The sequence below is a fragment of the Lissotriton vulgaris genome, chromosome 10 (genome assembly GCF_964263255.1).
Source record: "Lissotriton vulgaris chromosome 10, aLisVul1.2, whole genome shotgun sequence".
In the NCBI taxonomy this organism is placed as follows: domain Eukaryota; kingdom Metazoa; phylum Chordata; class Amphibia; order Caudata; family Salamandridae; genus Lissotriton; species Lissotriton vulgaris.
This window is the reverse complement of record NC_141698.1, coordinates 1075675672-1075699566: the sequence shown is the minus strand read 5'-3', so window position 1 is coordinate 1075699566 and position 23895 is coordinate 1075675672. Positions and strand designations below refer to the sequence as shown.

The 23895-nt window shown below is 45.4% G+C and overlaps 1 protein-coding gene across 2 annotated transcripts; it reads left to right on the top strand.

Moving 5' to 3' along the window:
• Window positions 1–23619, top strand: LOC147689335 (metalloproteinase inhibitor 1-like). Of its 2 annotated transcripts, none has more exons than XM_086942138.1 (6): window positions 1–71; window positions 6765–6933; window positions 9654–9724; window positions 11238–11352; window positions 14233–14354; window positions 23401–23619. In XM_086942138.1, the coding sequence occupies exons 2-6, from the start codon at window positions 6810–6812 to the stop codon at window positions 23545–23547; spliced, it is 579 nt and encodes a 192-aa protein (XP_086798264.1). In that variant the 5' UTR covers window positions 1–71; window positions 6765–6809; the 3' UTR covers window positions 23548–23619. The 2 variants fall into 2 exon arrangements, with proteins under 2 accessions (XP_086798264.1, XP_086798265.1); XM_086942139.1 differs by having other exon boundaries at window positions 20–80.
• The last annotated feature ends 276 nt before the right edge of the window (window positions 23620–23895 follow it).

Sequence of the window (23895 nt, the reverse complement as noted above, 5' to 3'; positions counted from 1 at the left end):
TTAAATTCCAAATAAGCATTGGAAGAGCATCAACACTGTTCCACCTCCAAGAACTGAGCTTGAAGCCACAGGTAAGGAAGGTCTGTATAAATGTTTTAGAATGGCATCTGTAATTCTGAGCTTTCCAGAGGAATATTTGCCTAGTCTCACCATGGTTCTGACTAACAAAGACCTTTCCACCATTAAATATAAATTACTAGCGCCAACAGGCACATCTATGGCTTGCAAGATATACACCTAAGGTAACTCTATCAAAGGTAGAGGCCAGTGCAGAGTGCATTGTGTCAATGTACAGCACTGTTGTAGTGGGACTACAATTGTTTAACAAGAATTTACACTTCTTTTAAGGCATGTCCCGGGTTTTTCCTGAAAAGGAATTTAAACCTTAAATTAAGGCTGAGCCATATTTTGTTTCAAGATCCTTAGAACTGCAATAGGCCTGAGAGTTTAATGCTAAGTTTTCTTCTGGGGAGAGGTGTGGCGCCGCGGCCAGGGTGACTGACTCCGGATTTTGGGGATCACGGTTTGATCCCCGGCTCCGGCGGCAGGTTAGCCCAGCACCATGTGACTCTGGGCAATAGCTTGCTTAATCTTCCCGACGGCCCCCAGCCCCCAGCGCCTAGAGACCCTTACGGGTGATTGTGCGCTTTACAAATGTGGATTATTATTATTATTATTATTAAGTGCAAATTTGAGAGAGGATGAATTTTGAGTTTAATGCATAGTTGAGCCCCACCTTCAGATACATAATAGATTGGATCTTATACGTTGTTGCTCCCTTAGTATTCCATTGGAACTACAATCTTTCTGGCTAAGTGTGAGGATTTTGTTTTCCTTCATATTATTAAAAATACTATTCTCACAGTTATGTTGTTCCAAAGAATGGAGTGTTCACTGCGGTCCTACTGATGTCCTGGATTACAGTTTGGTCAGGATATCAGAGGATGTGTATGTTTGTTCTACCAGCTATGGGGAAGAATCCAGCGCACTTACAAGCTGGCTTTCTGGCCTTCTCAGCATCCATGAGTGATGAAATCCCATGCCCTACCAGAAAAGTCACTTTCATCACAAAGATCACTGCCGGGGACACAAGGACCTCTAAATGTGGTGGGCAGTCCTGTGCCAGCGGGTCAGGGCCCCACAGATCTGGCATGCCACCCCTAAGCCTGTTAGTCATTTTAGTTCTTTGACTGTCAGCTTATTTTGAGTCTTTAAATTAATCATAAATCAGTTGTTAAATAGACCCTCCTCTAATTTCCTCGTTTGCGTCTTGACCTTCTTTAATTGACAGACTCTCAACAAACTTAATTGAGAGAGTCTTTCAAATCTTTGCATGTCTACTGTACTGAAGCATACACATCTGGGATACCTGGGCTTCATTCTTGGCTTCTGAAGGATGGCTTGACCTATCTTTTTTGTGCAGAATTTACCAACCGAGTCTCTGCATTCGTAAACTTACTAATAACTCGTAGTTTGTGACCACAAATATAAAGGTACAGAAACAGGTATGTTTACCTTTGTGAATCTGGCCCTACAAGTCAGAGCATGTTTAGTGGTTTAAGGTACATTTCCAGGGAGGAGTGCTCAGCTTGGACATAGGGTTTTCAACTGAGCAACCTCTATGAGCCTGGATGCACATTTTTCGCTATGGTGTCCCGCAGTAGTCAAAACTGAAGAGCATGCAGAGTCTTCAGGGCTTGTTAACTAGGGTGTTTGGGCACGGAACCGCGCAAGTGCATCTAGAGAATTTAAGGCCTCATTTATGGGGTTTTAGCATAGGGCAGTGGAGCAAGGCACCGTGCTGCACTGCCCTACACCCGAGTGAAAAGGGCAGGAATGCACCATATTTAAGCGATACCGTGCATTCCTGTCGTTTCTGCCTCGCTGGTGCAGTTTTGGCCGCCTATCGACAACGTAGGCAGAGTTTCACCGTGGTGCAAGGGTGCCTCCGTTGCATGCAGGATTGTTTTTGTGCAGGAAGGCACTTTCTGCTTTCTGTGAGTGCTGCAGAATGCAGCACTCACAGAAAGAGGATAAAACTAGGAGAAATAAACATATTTCTCCTTGTTGTGCCTCACCTCAGGAAGCCGATGAATTTGTTGCGTCCCCAGGATTACATCACTTTGTAAATCTGGGTAGCGTCAAATCCCATGGGTGTTGCGTGCGAAACCTCACTGCGATGCCCATGGAACAACTCCTGGGTGCAGAGTAAGGTGACACAGAAATGTGCCCTGTACCACCTTACCCATGATTTATGAGGCCACTTAAAGCCTCGCAGGGTGTCTTCGCGCAGCTTCAAAAATCGAAATGAGAGCCCTGGTCAGGCATGTACTACTTTACGTGGTGCAGAAGTGACACAGGGCTCTAATAAATAAGCCAATCAGTGTTTAACCCCTTCCTTGCTGCCGTCGGCCATTGGCCGACGGCAGCACTACCTCCCCAGTGCTGCCGTCGGCCAATGGCCGACGCGGCCAGCCCATTTTGCGGAAGTGCCGCACTGCGGGAAAATCGGGGCCGCGGTAAAGTAGTTAAAGGCAGAATTGGGCAGGTGCCAGTTTTAATGAACAGCTGAAGAGTGGAAGTGGAACAGCTGATGACAGCTATGGAAACATTTTTACATTTTGTAATGATCCTTCCGTGCGCCGATGCAAAAATCGAGAGTGGACATAGGAGACTCTGGTGAGCCAGCCAGTTATTAATGCACGTTTACACAAGTTGTATCCTCTTAGTTGCATGTGGACAACTCCGTATACGAGCTAGTGTACATATAATTATGTAAACAAGGTATGCATTTAATGTACACTACCCTTATTAATGAACAGGTTTACCTAAAATCATTCCTGTTTGTAGCAAATAGGCACTCCTCCATAATCATCCAATTATTATATTATTATGCAAATTTTCCTTACTGCAAAAATATGTTTGGGGTTCAAGGCAGATGAATAAGAACATTGTGAGAATGGTTCATTAATGTGTATGACTGAAAGGATCTGTAGTCTGATGCCACTTCTGGTGCCTGTGGTCATGCGACAGGAAAAGGATAGGGAAAACTCAGTTGGAGACAAGGACTGATGGTGAGTGCATGGCAGGGAATACCCCCATCAGTATTAGGTCACATGGTGCAATCAGAAAGAAATGTCTTGTCCAATAGGACCTTGACCAAAGAGATACAGGATCTCAACACCGCTGCTTCCATTCAGCATCACACAAGTGCAGCTCGGAGTTGTAGGTCACCTGAGTGCAGTCAATGCTTTTCACTTCAGCAAATGCAAAGTACCGACTGAATACATGCTTTGCCAGAGATGTATAAGGGAGCAAGAACCCTTCGCAAATGCAGGGCAGCACTGCCATATTAGGTCACCATTCATTATCAGGACATCTGGTTAGCACAAAAGCTGCACTCATATCTTCAACCTTGCCCTCCTTGCATAGCAGTGCACTGGACATGCACTCACTGCTCTGTTATGCACTGCATCACGTGAGCCGCGTGAGCATGGGGAAGGGACCGACTGAGGTCAAAGGGTAGGAATGTTGTTCTTTGCTCCACCTCTCACGTGTTGGGGTGCTCCATGATTATTGAATCCACAATATCGATGCGACAGAATGTTGAGGACAGAATAATGAAAATGAAATATTGACAGGTAATTAAGTCTAGATGTTCTATACCTAGCTTTACCTATATCTACTTACAGCTACATATAGAGTCAAGGTACACAGATGTGGAATTAGGTATAGTAAATCTATACATCCCTATATGCACTTACCTTCTGATATTCTGTCCTCAATATTAGTATGCCATAGTAATATTGGTGTCTATATTCAGTGACTGAATGTGTTTCATGAGTGGCGTAAAATTAGGTTTATACTGCAGACATGCGACATTCCCGACTCCTGCTTCCATTCCACCTTCATCTACAGCAGTTTGGCAAGGTGCAAGGCTGCTGCAGTGGAATAGGAAGTCTGCCAGGTGCAGATTCCACCGACCTCTGCATGTGCAAGGGATGCTTTAGAATCTGCTTCTGTCACATCTCTGAGGCAGTGCTTTAATCTCATCATGGATATGTACCGGCCTCTTTGGCCATGCATGTCAGGGCTGTTTACACTGGTACACTGGAAACCCATGCATAGAGGTGGGCTTGCTGATTTCCACAGTCCCCTGCCCCTGTGTCCAGGTAGCTCATGGCAGTGGATACTGAGTATTGGACACGCAAGGTTCTTGGTATGAATGTAGGCCACAGATGAAATCCTGGTTGGTCTCCAAACTGCACACATGGCCCATGAACTGAGCTCTTCTGAGTTGGAAGCGCTGCAATGCATTTGAAATGGACAACATTACACATTGCAAATATACAGTCACAGCCACATCATTCAAGGAAGTACTAAGGGCATCAGCCTCTCCTCCTTCTCAGATATACATGCTCTCCTTGGAGTTGTAAGGCCATCCAGGACTGCTTACTATGTCAGTAAACAACTGTCAAGAAGAAGTACCTGTGTCTAATTCTCCAAAGGCTTGTGTGAACCTGGAGTCTCCAATTAACTCTCCATGCCAATTACAGTAGGGAACGAGCAAGAGCCCACATCTAAAATTGACTTGCATAGAAGTCAGGGTGGCAATGACTAGGTCTGGCCTGGAGACAAAAAACAAGAACAATGGAGGAAGGAGGAACAAATACTACGCTCTTTAGAAATAGGAGACCACTAATTCACCCATTTTATGCCAAATGTGCATTATGAAATTAATCAAACATTCTGTACTTCATCACTCATACACGGGGACATGATTACACATTTTTATTTTTTTGTAATCAGCATAAATTATTTTTCTCTTATTACTTATTCTCTTTTTTCTCTTACCAAACAAGAAGTGTTTAGCCAACGCTTAATACATCATACAACACTATATACATATCTATATACACACCTATATACAACAGTAAACCACACAAACAATTTTGACAAGAATGAAAAGCAAAAACAAAAAAACTAAATAGTTTTTCACCCTCAAAGAACAAATGTAGCAACAGCTAAGTGCCCTCCTATTAACTCTAGGAGGTGCACTAGGAGGTAGTCCGACACCACTGGTTCAGTGCACAGATTTGCAGAACCTAAATCCAAAAGTGTGTCACAAGGCATTCATTTCCAAAATTAATTTTCATACAAAGACTCCTCCGTATGGAAACTGTCGACGCGTTCGTGTTTCGGCCTCCAATAGGTCTGGCCTCTTCAGGACAGGGCGATAAACAACAAGCAAGCTCAATCCGGCAGCAGCGGGAGAACAATCATTTGGAGTACAATCACTATTTCTTATGACTCCCTGGTAGGGGTGCGTCTTCATTTACGTCCAAGTTAGTCTCATCTACACGCTGTCAACTTTCCAAGGGTCACTCCGCTGTACGTGTGGATCCTCTAATCTACAACACACGGGGCCGCCATCGTGGTCGGGAATAAACTGGACCTGGAGACATTTTAGTTGCATTACTGGCATCATACTTTTCATCAACCCTCTTTATCCATTTGATTTTTCAAATGTTGCTGAAAATATGCTTCCTCTCACCTCAGTACACAGTAAATGACAAAGGGCCCTCCCACTTCAGCCACTGGCTACCTTCATTTTGAGAAATTGCATTATGCTTGTGAATATGTATACACACACCAAAAGTATAGTCCCTCAAGTTTCAGAAGTTGAAGGCACCTCTACTTTACAGTTTCTTCTAGTACCGATGTACAAGTACCTAGTTTCGAAGCAATCAGGAAATGTGTGGAAAGTTCATCGTGATAACCCACGTTTGGCATATGCAGCTTCTTTGTATATGCAAAATCATATGTTGAAGTCATCCCCCTCAGCGTTGAGGGACATATATGCAAGTATATATAAGGTATTTCTATAGCACAACCCTAACGAGAAGGCAGCAGAGACAAATCAAGAAATTGCATCTGATTTGAGAGGGACATCTGGTAACAAAGTAAGGTACTGCAGGCTTCTAAAGATAAATCGATTGGAACAGACTCAAAAAGGGTGTCTAGCACTTGATGTATTACAGCTTTGTAAAAGAATGATCAACCTGTTATAACTGACTCTAGAGGAACTTTCAGTCACAGCTGCCAGTGCTGCATGTTTTGGAAGTCTTGCCTACCTTATATTGTCCCAAATAGACTTGATTTCTCACATGCATCAGTAGAGTTCAGCCCTGGACTGTGCTCACTATAAACAACTCTGAGTTTGATGCCACACAGGTGCATCTCAGTTTTAGAAATAGTCTGAGAAGAACCATTTTGTAGGTACTTGAAATTAACAGTTACTGCTGGTGCCTATGTATACATAAGGGTTTCTTCTCAGTGCTCCAGGGATATTAAGACAGCTATTCAAGTTACAATAATGACTCATCATCTTTAACCAGTTGGGCCTATTTATTTAACCCATAGAAAACAATCACAATTCATTAGAGTAGCAACATTGTAAATGCATTTTTTTATTGTGAGTTCTGCGATTTTGTGAACAAATTTTTACTCTCATTTAGGAGCAACATCTAGTAACCTCTAGAGGGGCTGAAGTCCTTAGTGAGGTCTTCAAGTTGTTGATTCTCACCGAGAGGGACATATGGTATTGGCTTGACGTATTGCACTATGTAAAAGGCCAGACCCATAGTTGACTTTACTCATGCTTTTTATGGTACAGCGCAGAATGTGCAGAAGCATCGCAGCCATATCCAACATCTGCTTTTGCAGAAAACCTAAAGTGCGTTTCTCATTCTTCTTTCCATTAGAAAAGCTTCTCCAGCTGAGCTACATTTGCAGTTCCTCAGAAAGCCATGGACACCAGGAAGTGGGTCACCCTACTGGCTGGTGTGCTTTTTCTAGGGGCCCTTACCCCAGCAGAAGCCTGCGGATGTATAATGAATCATCTACAGCGCTCCTATTGCAATTCAGACATTGGTAAGTATCTATATTGATCCATTTTTCATGATATGGTTTTTTGCTTTGACACCCAAGGGTAAGCAGCCAATTTTAGGTTTCGCCTGGGGCATGGAGCTCCTAGCTCCGCCCCAGGAGAAATCTTTAGTTTTCAGTATGGGGGACTTTAATCCGCCCTCTGTTCCATTGGCTAGCTCCATAAATGGAGGCTAGCCATTGGAACAGAGATCTGTCCGTCATGGCCAGACCAGATTCGTGGGCGTTACTGCATTTTTTTCCCTCTCCACCCTTTTTGCATCGTCATTGGGCGGTGGGCGGAGTTTCGTTTTTTTTGTTGGGGTGTTTGTTTTCCTCATTTCATGCCGACCACGGCCGCCGGAAGAAGTCCAGGTGAGTGCGTTCCTTTCCCCCCCCCCTCCCGCTGTCCGTGTCTTTCCCGCCCCCCCCGCTGTCCGTGTCTTTCCCGCCCCCCCCTCCCGCTTCCAGGGGCGTAGCCGCGAGTACCCGAGGCCGGGGATTGAGGCCTAACCCCGTGGGACGGAGCTATCCTGACGTGGGAGGACCCACTGCCATCGGGGCCTCCCGCTGTGACTGTGACACCAGAGCTGCACCGGGGACCCCTAGCCACCAGGGCCCCGGGTTGGACGAACCTGCTGGTAATTGCCTGGCCCGGAGCGGAGGGGACGGTCTGTCTCCCCGGGAGCGGGGCCGCTCCTACTTGAGGTTGGGGTCTGGGCCTGTGGTCACGAGTTGCGGGCGAACAAGAACCGGGAGGCCCACTGACATCGGGCCCCCCTGGGTGTGGCGCGAGTAGGCGGCGGATCGGGCCCTGGGTGAGCTGTGCCCGGCGGAGGAGGGTGCACTCTGCACGACTTGAAGACGGGGCCTCCGGGAGCTGTGGCCCGGGACTGAGGTTGTACCTGCGACGGGCGGCGGATGAGTGACAGGGGACCCGCTGGCATCAGGGCCTTCTGCCACCGCGTGTGAGCTTGAGCGGATCGGAGCCTGCGCTACCTGGGGCCCTACAGAGGTGAGGAAAGCCAGCGGGGGGGCGTGCCTGTGGCTGGGGTTCGAGGCCGCCCCGCGTGAGAAGGAGGCCTGACACGGGAGCCCGCTGCAATTGGGGCCCCCAGAGACTGGTGCATGGTACCACGGGGGCCTCTGTTGGTCGAGGCCCCGGCGGGGAGGACACCTCCTGAGACCGCCTAGAGCCTGGGAAGGGAGCTGAAGCGGCCCGGGCCCAGATATTGGAACTTCACACATCTTTGATAGTCTTGGGCATATCCATTTCTTTAATAACTCCAAGCCCTCCCTTTTCAGTAGTACAATGTGTTTGCGTCACTATGTGTACTGGCGCTGAGGGGTGAGAGGGGGCGGCTCCCAGGCTAAAGCTGCCAGACACCCTGCTGCTCTAAGCGCAATGCGATTTCAACTTTCACTTTTAGAAATCTAACCTCTCAACTCTCAACACAGGTTGGTAAACGGCAGTACAGAACTCTAGATTCATGGCAGCCTCAGTACTTCTGCCATTGGACGGGTGTGCCTGCACCTTTAGTGTCAGCCGTTGGCAATGTAAATAACAATGCCATTTATTTATAAGTTAAAAAAAAATGTCATGAGCAATGCCAATAGCTCGAACTTTTCCAAAGGCGAAACCATTGCATTGTAAATGCTTGTTAATACATGACAGGACGACTGGCCACCGACAGCGGCTACGTAGACATGTGTCAGACTGGTTTCCCTCTTTAAATATGGGTACAAGAGGCTGAGGTCTGTGCATGTAGTCATTGCAAGACCAGGGCGGATGGTTATTTTGCAGATATTCAAACAAAGATTAATAGATATACTGTCATTTATTTTATTTGTTTCTTTCGTTCCTTCGCTTCACCTGCAAAACCTCGGCCTACAAACAACCATGTGCTTCAAAACATAAAAGCCCAGCAAAAAGAAATCTGAAAGGTCCAACTTTCTTAATTGTTTGGCTGAGTTGTAAATCTTCTCATTAGACATTAACTAAATATATTTGCACCTCAAGATAGTTGGTCTATTTTTACGAATATCATAGAATGGAGCAGATTTTTCTTAATTTGTGCGCTATGGAAGCAGGGGTGTAGCTATCAATAGTGCAGCCTGGTGGGAAAACCCCCATCCCACGTGTGAAAAGTTACTATTAGCCATTTTTTACTTGTAAATTCTGTCTTCTATGTTGACACCCCTGAATTGAGGGGTGGAGACATAGGAATGCGCATTCAGGAGTAAATGTGATCTTGGAAAAGATCACTTGGAAAAGAGTGTAGACTTACACCTTGATGCAGTAGTAGATTTATATGTGAGTAAAGGTACACATGTCAATTCACCTTTGTGAACCCGTCCCCACGGCACATTGCTCACCTGCATGGAGCCGAGCAACCCGAATCTACGTCGAGCGCCCCGATACTGCCTGAACTTTTTTGAGCAGCTGAATGTTGTAAATTTTTGCAACATTAAACGGCAAGAAGTTCGCTGCTGCGCAATAAAGCAGAAAAAACTTTTTTGCAACACAATATTCCATATTGTTTATCTGCTCCTTTTATCGACCATGCCACGATCTGCAACCACTACACAATAACACTCAAAAATAGAGAAACAAAGATAGATGCCTCTCAGTTCAGTAGTCTCTTGGGTGTGTCTGTGCTTAAAATTAATAACCATTTTCTTTGGTATTGTCATTTTGTTCTAATTGTCTGTTTTCTTTCTGACAGTCCTCAAACTCAAGATCCACGAAGCCACCACGCAGGCCGGGGATAAAGGCTACAAAGTTGAAGTTGTCCAGGTAATTTCAAGGGAGGCATCAAAATGCATTGTCAGAAGGGCTTTGCTTAAGAGATTTACAAAAATAAAGCAGAGTTGACATCTCAGGTTATGCACCTCTTAAAACAGTCCGCGGGATTTGGGGGCCATGTTGCTGCCCACTCCCTCCCCCTGAAAGATGCTGTGTTCTACCAATAGGAAGTCTCGGTGATGTTGACTCATCACAATGCCATGTGTATCAGAGACGACATCACAGATCCTCTCGCCTCCAGCCAAATCACAGGGTTGGCCTCTTGTTCCCACCTTACGCCTCACAATAATATCCAATTGTCTGGGTTATGAACTGACTGATGGAACAGAAACTAGAGCAACTATGCCAGGACCTTGGAGCTTTCTTGACTTTTCTTTCTTGCCTCATAAACCCTCAAGAACAAGAGTACCAAAGTCAAGACCAAGGGTGGCAAAAGGCAAACCAGAAGTAACAGCAGTTATCTCTGGAAAACCCGAATCAACGTTCACTGTAGTGATTTTGACAGTATTGAGATCAAGTACTACTGAATATTAGAACATTGGAATGTTGGGAGCTCCATTGCAGACATTGGAGTGCTCCGGGCTTATAATGGCTGGTATAAGCCCGGAGCTCCAACATTCCAATGTGTCTTTGTTCACAGCTCTGGCTGTGAACAAAGAGTTCAAGGAGCCTGAGGGGATTCCAATCCCCTCACGCTCCCAAAAGGCTTTGTTTTTTTCATTAGAACATTCTGTCCTCTAGTGACAGAATGTTCTAATAGCATTATAGCCCTTCGTAGATGGGCTATACCTCTATTAAAGTCCCTCTCCCTTGTTAAAGGCCCTCGCCTTCGGCTTGGGGCCTTTAACGCTGGAGAGGGCCTTTAATAGCCGGTATAGCCCTCTACGGCGGGCTATAAGGCTATATTAGAACATTGGAATGTTGGGAGCTCCATTGCAGACATTGGAGTGCTCCGGGCTTATAATGGCAGGTATAAGCCCGGAGCTCCAACATTCCAATGTGTCTTTGTTCACAGCTCTGCCTGTGAACAAAGGCTTCAGGGAGCCTGAGGGGATTTCAATCCCCTCACGCTCCCTAAAGGCTTTTTGTTTTTTTTGTAAGAACATTCTGTCCTCTAGTGGTAGAATGTTCTAATAACCTTATAGCCCTTCGTAGCATGGCTATACCGGCTATTAAAGTCCCTCTCCCTTGTTAAAGGCCCTCGCCTTCGGCTCGGGCCTTTAACGCTGGAGAGGGCCTTTAATAGCCGGTATAGCCCTCTACGGCGGGCTATAAGGCTATATCAGAACATTGGAATTTTCAGAGCTCCCTCGAAAACAATGGAGTGCTCCGGGCTTCTAATGGCAGGTAAAGGCTCGCAGCTCCAACATTCTAATGTTGTCATTCACAGCTGTTGTTGTGAACAAAGGCCTCAGGGGCTCACAGAACACTGCAGCTTAGAGCTCAAGAGGTGATAATTTGATGACTGCTCATGGTCCACATTATTATTTATGTCTTCTGCTAGGTACTGAAGGGCGTTGTGAAACTGAAGACATTGAAGTTCATCACCATAATGAATGTGACTGGTTGTGAATACTTTCATCCTTCCACCGACTTCCACAAGGATTACTTGATCACAGGTAAGCTCCCTCTGGGGGTGCTTGTGGAGAAGACAGCTTTATCCGGTTAGGTTGGGAGATATTGGGTATTCACCATGATTAAGGCTCCCTGTTTTCCATTTTCACGGATTTTTACAGATAAATACAGACAGAAACCAATGTGTTTTCTGTCTGCATTTATCTTTAAAAGCGGATAAATACAGAAATATGTGCTGCTTTTTAGTGGCTCTCCGTGCTATCTTTCATGCATTCATGCAACAGCTGAGCAGACGGACAGCAGGAAAAAATTAAAAACAGGAGGAAAATTCTTTAAATACCGGCATGTGTCAATATAAATTTGTGGTATAATTCTAGTATTTACCAGTGGATGTATTGTTATCTAATACTTGGCAGCTTATATAGCTAAAACACAACAGACAAAAATGTATGAGTGCGCATCTATCAGTTAAATAAATATGGAAATGTACAGTTTTAATCCTCCGTATATACGCAAAACTCAAAATAAATATGGATAAATATAGCTAAGATTGCCAAAAAATAATTATGGATAAATGCAGATGGAAATGTTCCAAAAATAAATACCATAAAACCGGGATCCCAAATCATGATATAGAATTGCAGTATCCCACAGACGGTCACTTTTGTACTCTACTTGAGGCCCCCCACTTCCTACAAATATGCACATACACTGCCTAATTCCCTGCCCTATTTCCTACACTTTTTCACATACTCCACTTGAGCCCCCTATCCCACTTCCTCCAAACTTGTATAGGCATTATATGAGCCCCTTGACCCAATTCCCCCATGGCATACACTCTCATGTGAAACACCACTTGGTTTTTGATTATCATAATGGATATATTACACAGTGCTCACTTCCCAGAATGTTTCAAAACATCTAAAAAAACAAAACTCAAAGATAAAAACACCGAAAGCGTGGACTGGAGACACCAGCTGCAAAATAGTTGATCTGCACTAGAAGGTGTAAACTCTAGGAGCGGGCTCACTTTTATTCATTATAGCATAATGTGGATCCCACCAAGAAAGGGAGATGCATATTTTGCTAATGCTGCTATGTACAATCTTTGAACACCCAGTAGTGCGTTTTAATATCGTGAAAAGCATCCATGCTAAAAAAAATGAGTCAGGATTTGAGAAGGTTAGGACAAACAAAAGGAGCAGGAAAGATAAACTCCTTATCTACAGATCTATCATTCTCTAACCTTGGGGCAAGTTCACTAAAGTGACTACAGTAGGAGCAAGAACACATGTGTGCCTGAAAAAACACTAAATCTTGTGGGTTAGTAATCCCTTTTCATGTTTGTACTTAGTTTTTTGAGATTTTCTTTGGAATTTCGCATGTTCTCAGATGCAACAAGAACAATTTAGAACATGGGACAGACCTGTCATAATGTGCACTTCCGCTTGGCACATGGAGCTATTGAGATACATTGGGGGATATTTACAATGGTTTGGCAGAGCTTGGCGTTAAGCATAAAATGCTGACGCCCTGCTTTGCCATTCCGAAAACACAGGAATGAGCCATATTTACAAAGATACAGCACATCCCTGCTTTTTCCCTAGCGCTGGTGCTAAATTAAGTAGCCTAAGGCTAATGCAGGCACCCTTGCACCATAGTGTAAGGGTGCTTGCATTGAGTGAATGATTGTTTATGTCCAGGAAGATTTGCCTTTCGACCCATAAACAATCACAAATGCAAATTTGAAACTTCTATGTGTGCCGCATTGTGCAGTACACATAAAAAGTTGCAAATAGTCATTTTTGTTAATGAATGTTTATGTGCAGGAAGGTATCCCTTCCTGCATATAAACAATCATTCATGGCTTTTTGCTGTGCAGCACACATAGAAACAGCAAAATTGAGGAGAAATAAAGCATTTCTCCACGTTTCACTATGTTAAGATCAGGTTTTCCCTGGTCTTAAGTTTGGCGCTGCCTCCTATTTCCGCCACCCTTGTAAATAGGAGGGCAGCGTCAAAATCAATGGCTGTTGCAGCAGGATGCCCACCCCAACACCCATTGTTCACCCCTTTCATGCTGAGTATAGCGTGAAAGGATGTCTTATTTACAAGGCGATGTTAATCCACCATAAGTGGCATAACGATGCCTTGTATATGAGGCGGAGCCCCTATCTCCACAGGAACATCGTGAAAAGTTATGTTCCTGTGGCAATAGGAGCTTGTAAATATGCTGCATTGTTGCTAGTTAAAAGAGTTATGAAGTGAGACAAGAAGTCTTCTGAGATTGACCATGTGATCTTCGCCCAACAGGATAATATTGCTCATAGACTGTGATGCTGTTTTGATTTGTTGAATCCTCCCGCATAAGTGCTAAGAATTACTAGATCTCGGACTCAGAAGGTGTTTTTTTAATTTGTGCTTATTTTCAACAGCTCTCCATTACTTACCCAAAAACAAAGACCTATTATATTTAGAAGACATAGCTATAACTGTTTACTGAATTTCATGATTATGATTACTGTGAAAAATGTGCCATGTTGCTGCCTATTTGCAAAGTGCAGAATCTAGGCAGATGCGTCGCTGTGTAAACCCCTGCGTCAGGTATAATGAATTGTGTCCACCACGATTGTTGACCAGCAATTCAAGACATTTAGAAGTTGTCGCCATGCTTCTAGCTCTCCATCCGCTCATAACGCAGGAAGAGTCTTTGCTTCCCATACAGTGGTGGATCCCAGTGCTAACCAGTGCATTTAATGTATTATGATATCTTCATGGAGTGTTTCTTAATCTACCTAATACCACCTTTAATCAAATTTGTTTTGTGGAAATTGATGGTCCTTGTGATGGGGCGCTGTAGTCCGAGAGGTTATGGTAACAAACGCTAATGGAAGTATGTTGCTTTCTCCACTGTCCATGAGCAGCTTCCAACATCAGTGGTAAAGTCTCGGTGAGCAGTTGTAGCTACAGTGTCCGCTGGGATGAGCTGTCACGTAAGGAGAAGAAGGGCGTCGATGGGGCCTACAACAAAGGATGTTCTTGTGCCGTAAGTATGTCTGAGAAGTTGGGCCCTATTTGTGATGCTAAATAAGTGAGAAAAGAAAAAAGAACCGGGGAGAGGGCGAACTAGTGGACACAACATGGAGAGGAATTGGAAAATGGATTTACACCCTCTTGTGAGTGCAAATTTACACATTTCTGAAATTCACAAAGGTTTCCTAGATTCCTAGAGTATTAGAAGCTTAGAACAGTTGCCGGTTTCCAGGCTTACTCCAGGAAAACTTTGAGAATGCCTAGGTTTTTGTATGTGTAGGGCTTACCATGTGCCCCATTATTTATAGTGCACAGTTGTGCATGAGGAAAAACTTGTGTAATTGCACCATTGTTACTCTTTTTTTCTCAAAGGGGAATATATCTTTCCCTACGGAGAAATCTTTTTCCCTTGGATCTGCCAATTTTGAGGATGCTCTCTTTCCTATTTCCACCTCGAAAAGGGATTTTCTTCTTCCTTGACAGAGGTAAATCTGTATTTTCAGGGTAGTTGTACATTAGAAATAAAGGGGCATATTTATGAGCCCCTGCGTCACTTTTGCGCCACTGGTGCGTTACTTTTTGTAACGCACCAGTGGCGTAAAAAATACGCCATGTTGCGCCATATTTACGAAGTGACAAATCTAGGTAGATGCCTCACTTCGTAAACCCCTGCTCCACATTATACCTACGCCAGGTATAATGTATGCAGGGTGGGAGTTCCCCCGCAAGAAAGGGTCGTAGTAGTGACGCAGCTCAGCGGTGTATTAACAAGAAGGATGCGATTTCCAGTGCAAGGCTAGACATGGTCCAAGATGCAGGGCCTGAAAGCATCATTTCATTACACAGCGGCTCACAACTCACCTGGGTTCATTTTAAAGAAACGTTTCACTTCAACAAATGTGAAAGGGCATCTTTTGCACTCGGACAGAACGGAAAACTGGATTGACATTGAGTGCACGTCAGTTTTGCACCCACCCCTTCCTTTGTTCCTTATCTTGTCATTGAACCTACTGGACTTTAACACAACACTGTACTTACTATCTTTCACATTCGGAAAGTGAACAAAACACTTTGTTCATTACTAATGTAACACAGAAACAAATATTGTAAATTGTAAATTGATACTTGTATAGCGCACTACTCACCCACAAGGGTCTCAAGGCGCTTGTACGAATACCGCTGTGGAACCCATCCTGGCTTTCCCTGTGAGGCGTCCACTCCTGGGCACCCCCAAGGTGGAGGCCAGGCATCCTTAGCGTTGTGGGGGCCGTTGTGGAGATTAAGCAAGCTATTGCCCAGAGTTGCAGAGTGGGACTCCATGATTGGAATAGGCACCGAGGCGAGAATTATCAGGTCCGTGGAATTTTTGAGCCCAAGACCCGCCGAGGTGGGGAATTGAACCCTGGTCCCGGGCTAGACCTCTGCATCAGGGTCTGCCGTTCTAACCATTGAGCCACATTTCTCCATTGTGAAATACTTCTGTGTCATGTTTGCAATGCTACAAATAGTTTTTTTCAACATTCCCTGTAATTCCCTTTCGCAATCGCAGTGCATATGAAAAAGTACACAGTGCAAAAAACTACTTGTGTCATGTAGTTCGGCTGCAAACTGTGTTGCAATTCATCCGTAAAGGTCATTTGCACATTCCCATTCTTCTCGGATAAGACTCCTGGTATATATATAACATTTCAAAACACTGTGTGGGAAATGTCCTGCCTTTCCCTGGTTGCATCAGTTGTCCAGTTGTGATCATCAGACCGTACGTAACTACTTCCTCTGACTCGTCGCCCTGCTATCACCCTACGAGTCAGACCTACTTGCAAACCCTAAAGATAACCCCGCTCTCGTGTCCTAATAGGAAACACCCATTACAACGCAGTCATTACAATGCACTACCTTTACAATGCAGCTGTTACAACGCAATTGCCTTTACATTGCATGCAATTACAACGCATATCACTACAACGCATGCCATTACAACGCATACCATGTCAACACATGCCATTAGAACCCATTATAACATAAGTAATGGGGATTTTTTAGTTTTAGAGTGGGTATGGGTTTTGGGGTACATTGGGATAGTATTTTTACCCCTGCACTATACAACACTTACCCTACTGTTGCACTCACTGGAGTGGGAATAGTAATTTTTACCCCTACACTATCCAACACTTAACCCGCTTTTCCCCAGAAGCATTATCCGTTGTAATTGTATGCGTTGTAATGGTAGTTTCTAAAAAAACGTTGTGAAACGTGCGTTGTAATGGAAGTTGTAATGTAAAAACCGGGTTGTAAAGGCATGCGTTGTAATTGTTTGAATTGTAACGTCATACATTCGTCCTAATATCTATTCCTTTCAAGCCATACCAGTCTCTTCCTCCTCTCAAGCCTTACTAATCATTCAGTGATCTCATTCCGTGCCAGTCACTCCTTGCTTTCATTCCCTTTTGTCACTTCCTGTTCCATGTCCTACTGGTCACTCCCTGCTCTCATTCCCTTACAGTCACTCTGTGCTCCCATGCCCTTACAGTCACTCTGTGCTCTCATGCCCTTATAATCACTCCCTTCTCTAATGTCCTTCCTGTCCCTCCCTGCTCTCATGTTCTATTAGTCACTCCCTGCTCTCATTCCCTTATAGTCTCTCTGTGCTCCCATGCCCTTACAGTCACTCTGTGCTCTCATGCCCTTATAATCACTCCCTTCTCTAATGCCCTTCCTGTCCCTCTCTGCTCTCATGTTCTAGTAGTCACTCCCTGGCCTCATTCCCTTATAGTCGCTCTGTGCTCCTATGCCCTTACAGTCACTATGTGCTCTCATGCCCTTTTAATCACTCCCTTCTCTAATGTCCTTCCTGTCCCTCCCTGCTCTCATGTTCTATTAGTCACTCACTGCTCTCATTCCCTTATAGTCAAACCCTGTTCCTATTTACTTACAGTCACCCCCTGTTCTCATGCTCTTATACTCACTCCTTGGTCTCATGCCCTCATAGTCACACCATACTCATATGCCCTCCCTGCTATCATGCCCTTCCTGTCACTCTCTGCTCTCATGCTCTACCAGTCACTCCCTTCTCTCATGCCCTTCCTGTCACTCTCTGCTCCCATGCTCTACCAGCCACTCCCTTCTCTCATGGCCTTATATTCACTCTCTGCTCTCATGCTCTACCAGCCACTCCCTTCTCTCATGGCCTTATATTCACTCTCTGCTCTCATGCTCTACCAGTCACTCCTTTTTCTCATGGCCTTATATTCACTCTCCACTCTCATGCCCTCAGTGATCCCATCCCTACCAATCATGTCATACCAGCCACCTCAGTAGCATCACAACACTTGACAGGGCCCCGCTGCAAAGTACATGGAGGGGACCCCCCAGCACTCTGGCCTCAGTCAGGAGCTCTCAGACCTAGGGCTTTTCGCTGCGTACAGTGCCGGAGGGGGCCTCCCTGCACAGGAGGGGCTATAGCAGGGGTCTCCAACCTTTTGTGTAGTCAGAGCTACTTCTGGCCAGTGAAAATCGTCGTGAGCTACTGAACCCGAAGCAACTCGCGAATTTTTCCGAGAGACCTCCCACGCCCAGTTTCATTGACTATAAGCCTAATTTCATTTCTTCCCCGTTTTCCCTTCTGTTCCCCTCTCTGCCCCGTGCCTCTCTGCCCGTTCTGCCTTCTGTTCTTAGCTGCCCCTATATTTCTGTATTCTGTATTTTGCCTCTGTGCCACTCGTTTTTTGTGCCTTTCTGCCCTCTGTTTCACTCGTTTTCCCCTTGTTTTTTGTGCCCTCCTGACCTTCTGTTTCACTCGTTGTCCCCTTGTTTTTTGTGCCTTTCTGTCCTCTATTCCACTCGTTTTTTGTGCTTTTCTGCCCTCTGTTTCACTCCTTTTCCCCTTGTTTTTTTTCGCCCTCTGCCCTCTGTTTCACTCGTTTTCCCCTCGTTTTTTGTTCCTTTCTGCCCTCTGTTTCACTCGTTTTCCCCTCATTTTTTGTGCCTTTCTGCCCTGTTTCACTCGTTTTCCCCTCGTTTTTTGTGCCTTTCTGCCCTCTGTTTCACTCGTTTTTCCCTTGTTTTTTGTGCCCTTCTGCCCTGTTTCACTCGTTTTCCCCTCGTTTTTTTGTGCCTTTCTGCCCTCTGTTTCACTTGTTTCCACCTCATTTTTTGTGCCTTTCTGCCCTCTGTTTCACTCGTTTTCCCCTAGTTTTGTGAGCCTTTCTGCCCTGTTACACTCATTTTCCCCTCATTTTTTCTGCCTTTCTGTCCTGTTTCACTCGTTTTCCCCTCGTTTTTTGTGCCTTTCTGCCCTCTGTTTCACTCGTTTTCCCTTGTTTTTTGTGCCCTTCTGCCCTGTTTCACTCGTTTCCCCTCGTTTTTTGTGCCCTTCTGCCCTCTGTTTCACTCATTTTCCCCTCGTTTTTTGTGCCCTTCTGCCCTGTTTCACTCATTTTCCCCTCATTTTTTGTGCCCTTCTGCCCTGTTTCACTCGTTTTCCCCTCGTTTTCCCCTTGTTATTTGTGTACTTCTGCCCTCTGTTTCACTCGTTTTCCCCTCGTTTTTTGTGCCTTTCTGCCCTCTGTTTCACTCATTTTCCCCTCGTTTTTTGTGCCCTTCTGCCCTGTTTCACTCGTTTTCCCCTGGTTTTCCCCTTGTTATTTGTGCCCTTCTGCCCTCTGTTTCACTCGTTTTCCCCTCATTTTTAGTGCCTTTCTGCCCTCTGTTTCACTCGTTTTCCCCTTATTTTTTGTGCCCTTCTGCCCTGTTTCACTCGTTTTCCTCTCTTTTTTTGTGCCCTTCTGCCCTGTTTTACTCGTTTTCCCCTCGTTTTTTGTGCCCTTCTGCCCTCTGTTTCACTCGTTTTTCCTTAATTTTTTGTTCCTTTCTGCCCTCTGTTCCATGCGTTTTTTGTGCCTGTGCCTGGCGTGTCAGTGTAGCACCAGGAATTATTCAACATTATTCAACATCACAAAAAAAAAAACTGAATCCAACGTCACTAAACTATCTATCTGATCATCCATTGAGCTTACCTGCGGTCGAAGTCACGTCTCTGCTCCGTACTGCTCCTCGCTGGTAACGATGACGTCACAGGAGTCAGACTCTCACGAGAAGAGTCTGCAGCTCCAGGAGAGGAGCGTCATCCTCTTCGCCTGCCCCCACCCCCAGCTTTGCTCCAATCCGAGTGGCTGGTTTGGGTGAGGGCGGCCAAATGGAGCCAGAAAGGCTTATACCCCATGAAGGGCTCCATGAGCTACTCCCGGGGTCTCCGCGAGCTACCTGTAGGTCGCGATCGACCGGTTGGAGACCCCAGGGCTATTGTTACCCCACTGAGTCACCAGCTTCCTCTGCTGAACCCACCATCGGGGAAGTTGAGAACAAACCCATCCTGAACCCACCATCAGGGAAGTTGAGAACAAACCCATCCTGAGCCCACCATCAGGGAAGTTGAGAACAAACCCTACTGAACCCACCATCAGGGAAGTTGAGAACAAACCAGGGCCTGTGTTGCCAAAAGAGCACACTTTCCCTGTTTGCGCCACTGCGCACCTTTAAACATGTGCGCCGGAAGCGAACAGGGAAAGTGCGCATTATTAGAAAGAATGAGCTCCCCTTGGGGCAGCATATTTAAGTAAAAGACAGAGCAGCTTATTGAAAGCTGCTCAGTGTCTCACAGTGCAGGTTCAAGAGGGGTCCGAGAGTACTCATCAAGCAGGATGTCTGGGGAGGGGTCCATGCAACCCCCTTTTACCCTTCAAGAGGGTTGCCCTTAGGGGGTGCATTCACAGTGTGCCACCTTTTTTGTGGTGCACTGTCAGTATGCCTCCTGAGGGCATGTTTGCCTCTGCATTCATGCCAGTAATATGCCACGGGTGCAGGGGCAAGGTTATTCTGTCATTTACAGGGGCCCAGGCCCAACTCAAATGAGGGAACTACATGTGCGCCAGTACTATCATTATTACAGAAGGGCCCGCTCAAGCAACTTCAGCTCTTTCTGTAAAACCAAATTGCCCTGGGGGTGCAGAAAGAGGGCACAAATGCCCGGGTCACCATTGGGGCACTTTCAGTACTATAGTCCCTGATCACAAGACCTGCTGAAGGTGACAGCCCTGGGGCACTCTTGCCTCCTATCCCAAGCCCCACTATCAGCCTGACTATTTACCAGTAATCTTCATTACTCTAGGTCTTTTATCCGGGAAACATCCTTTACAACGCAACTTTTACCACGCAGTGCCTTTACGACGCAACTATTACAACGCATGTCATTACAACGCATTGCGCTGGGGAGTGCGCTAGGATAGGGAATGGATTTAATTTACTATCCAACACCATCCCTACTATCCACGGGGACTGGAGTTGGAATAATAAATTAAACTATTCACTATCCAGCACCCCTTAGCGCTATGCGTTGTAACAGCATGCGTTGTAAAAACTGCGTTGTAACAGCATGCGTGGTAAAAGCATGCATTGTAATGTCATACATCCCTTTTATCCACTCCAGATTCTATAGGGACCCACTTTCATAGATTAAGGATAGTTATGCATTGAAATTCAGAAGGTGGCAATTGTTATGATCCTGTCCTCTTGACGCCACTGTATATCCTCTATGGAGGTCATCAAAGTAACATCAAAATCAAAGATCGTAACACAATATGTTTTGTCTGTGCAACCTGGTACCAGTTTGCTGTGGCCGTATAACTGTTTAGTGCTGTGTTATGAGCTGTGCATGAGTTTGGATTGGTGTCAGAAGTTATGCTTTCTGAAAAGAGATATGCTGTAAGGTGAACCTTAGGTTCAGTTCATCATTAGATGCCTTCTGAATCTGGCACAGGATCCCCCCTCGAAAGCACTGACATCTTTCAGACCCTGGTCTATGGTTACAGAAAGTTCATAAATAAACAAATAACCAATAATGTATGACCTCACCTTAACAGAAGTAGTCAGAGAAGCTGGACTGTCTGGGATCATGCTATAAACCAGACCCTTTATGCTTCTAGTATGATAGTCAGCATAGGATTACAAAGCGGTTATTACAATGACTGCGTTCTTGCAATGCATGCCATTACATTGCAAGTTGTTTCTACAACTTGCTGTTGGGGGCATGCTAAACCAAGGAATCGTATAATTTACTATTCCGACACCTTCCCACTGTTGCACATGCTGGAGTAGAAATAGTAAATTATACTATTCCTAAATCCAGCGCGCCCCCTACAGCAAGTCGTAGAAATGACTTGCGATATAATGGTTTGCTTTGTAACAACGCGGTCCTTGTAATGACCGTGTTGTAATCACATGTGTTGTGTCATTCCACAATCCCAAGATTCTTTCTAGAGTTATCTGATAAGTCATCGTTTTCACCCAGGTGCAAATTGTAAACTTAAAAACACTCTAGCGCACATAACATTTGCCCTGCGGAGCAGGTCTTATAACAGCTGATTGAAACCTATGCACAAACAGATGGGGTTAATGTGCACAAACAAGTTAGGATGTGCTGTCCCTGCTTGTGCTGCGATGGGGCGCACATAAGTGACACATAGAGAGGCTGTTTAAAGTAGGAGGCCTGTCTTATACAATGAAGATGGCATCCGGGCTGCATTTGCGAGGGGGGCAGAGATCCCGCTGCAGGTTGGTGCTGTGACTGATTGAACCTGTCTACTGTGGGCATGTCTGAGAGGGTCAATGGGACTCCCTTCTTCCCTCTAGAGCTGTGCCGTGAGGGGGACACTGACTGTGTGGGATTTCTGTGTGGTGCACAGTCAATGAGCCTCCTGACAGTCCCTTTGCCTCCCCCCCACATCCATCTGACCTCAGTCCCTTGAGCAACTGGGTATTCCCTTACTCTATGTTGTGCATCCATAATATGACATGGGCGCAGAAGCAAAGTGTTTTTCCTATTGGAATGGGGCCACAACACCATGCAAATGAGGGAAAGCCCTCTTAACCCCTTTGGCGCTTATGACGAGCTCAGCTGGTCATGAGGCACAGTAGAGCTGTGCTCATAATGAGCTCAGCTCGTCATAACTGCGGCGGAACGCCCACGCGGGGCTAATTCCCCTCTTGTGCGGACGTTCCACGGGAGTGGGCGGAGTCGTGACGAGCTCGTCATGAGCACAGCTTCACTGTGCAGCAGGACGAGCTGGGCTCGTCAGGAGCACCGCGGCGCATCGCGCGGCCCCCTCTCCCCACGCAAGCCCGTGGGAATTAGCCCCCCCCCGTCCCCCATGGAAGGGGTTAACTTGGCACTGTTGCTCTGTCTGCGCTGGCGCTATCTGTATTACAGAAGGGGCCCCACATGCATCTGTGACCCCTTCTGCAATGCAACGGTGCCCTGTGGGTGCAAAAAAATAGCACCATGCACGGAGCTTTGCAGAGGCAATGGCCACCAGGTGAAACCTTTGAGGCCGTCCACACATACGCACACACGCACAAACATACACTCACATGCACAAACAACCATGAACGCATATGTGCACACACGCACGTTTTTAATATATGTCCCAAATGCACATACGCACTACAATGCGAGTAAAAATCATTTTTGTCTATTTTGCCACTTGCAGACTGGTCTAAAAATGGAATAAGATGATTTTAGAGGCAGACTTCACCCTCGCTTAACTGCGTGAATCCCTGAGCTGTAACAGTTGTTTCAGAGAAATTAGCAGAATGTATTTTCAGCGTAAAACGTTATAACATTTAATTTTTTAAAAGCCATTTCTTCGGAGCACACCTTCTGAAGTCTATTGCTTCATGAGATAATCGGACCTATAAATAGCTTCGTTTTGGATAACTGGGCTCCATTTTTCTACTTTTCCAAAGCTCACTAAACAATTATTGTCTATAGTTTTGATGATCGAAAAGTAATTAAAGGACCCTAATGACCCATCACTTTTATTTAAAAAATCGATAAACACTGTAAACAAAATAATATTTTCCATAAATCAATTTTCAACCTACATTTCATGAAAGTTTCTGCATCACTTTACCAAAATGTACATTTGAAAACATTAACCTATCTGGAAGCTATTTTCGTACCTTCATGGTAAACAGCACGTTTTGTTTTTTAATTTATTTTTCAGATCGTATCCTGCTCTACTCCGCATTGTTCAACGGCACAGAAGACATGCACAATAGATGAATATAGCGGTGGTGATGCAAAAAAACAGCTGAAGGACAAGTTCTGTGTCCCCGTCAACTCCACCACCTGCCAGTGGAAGGAAGTTTAGTAGGACTAGTGTACAAGATAGACAGCCTCACTATTCACTATCCAGGCGACAGCCGCGATCCGTGAAGGTAACAGCGGCAGGGCTGGGGAGGTGCGGGGGGGGGGGGGGGGTAGGTTGAGGGGGAGCATTTCGAGGGATGATGCCAAATTAAATAAATAACTCAGGGGCATATTATCAAGCCTGGGCGATAAAATTATCGCCGCTTTATCGGCAGAAAACTGCCGATAAATCGGCGATAATGGGCTTGATAATATGCTCTGTGGAATTCCAATCGAAGCCCATGTTAGATGTCTTCACATCTAACATGGGCTTTGATTGGCATTCTATAACGCATAATATCAAACCCTT

Bases quoted from the DNA above. Each gene is read 5' to 3' on its own strand.
- LOC147689335 (XM_086942138.1), top strand. From the start codon at position 6,810: ATGGACACCAGGAAGTGGGTCACCCTACTGGCTGGTGTGCTTTTTCTA. The intron at 11,353-14,232 runs GTAAGCTCCCTC...GTCCATGAGCAG, and splicing joins CAAGGATTACTTGATCACAG to CTTCCAACATCAGTGGTAAA. The intron at 14,355-23,400 runs GTAAGTATGTCT...TTTATTTTTCAG, and splicing joins ACAAAGGATGTTCTTGTGCC to ATCGTATCCTGCTCTACTCC.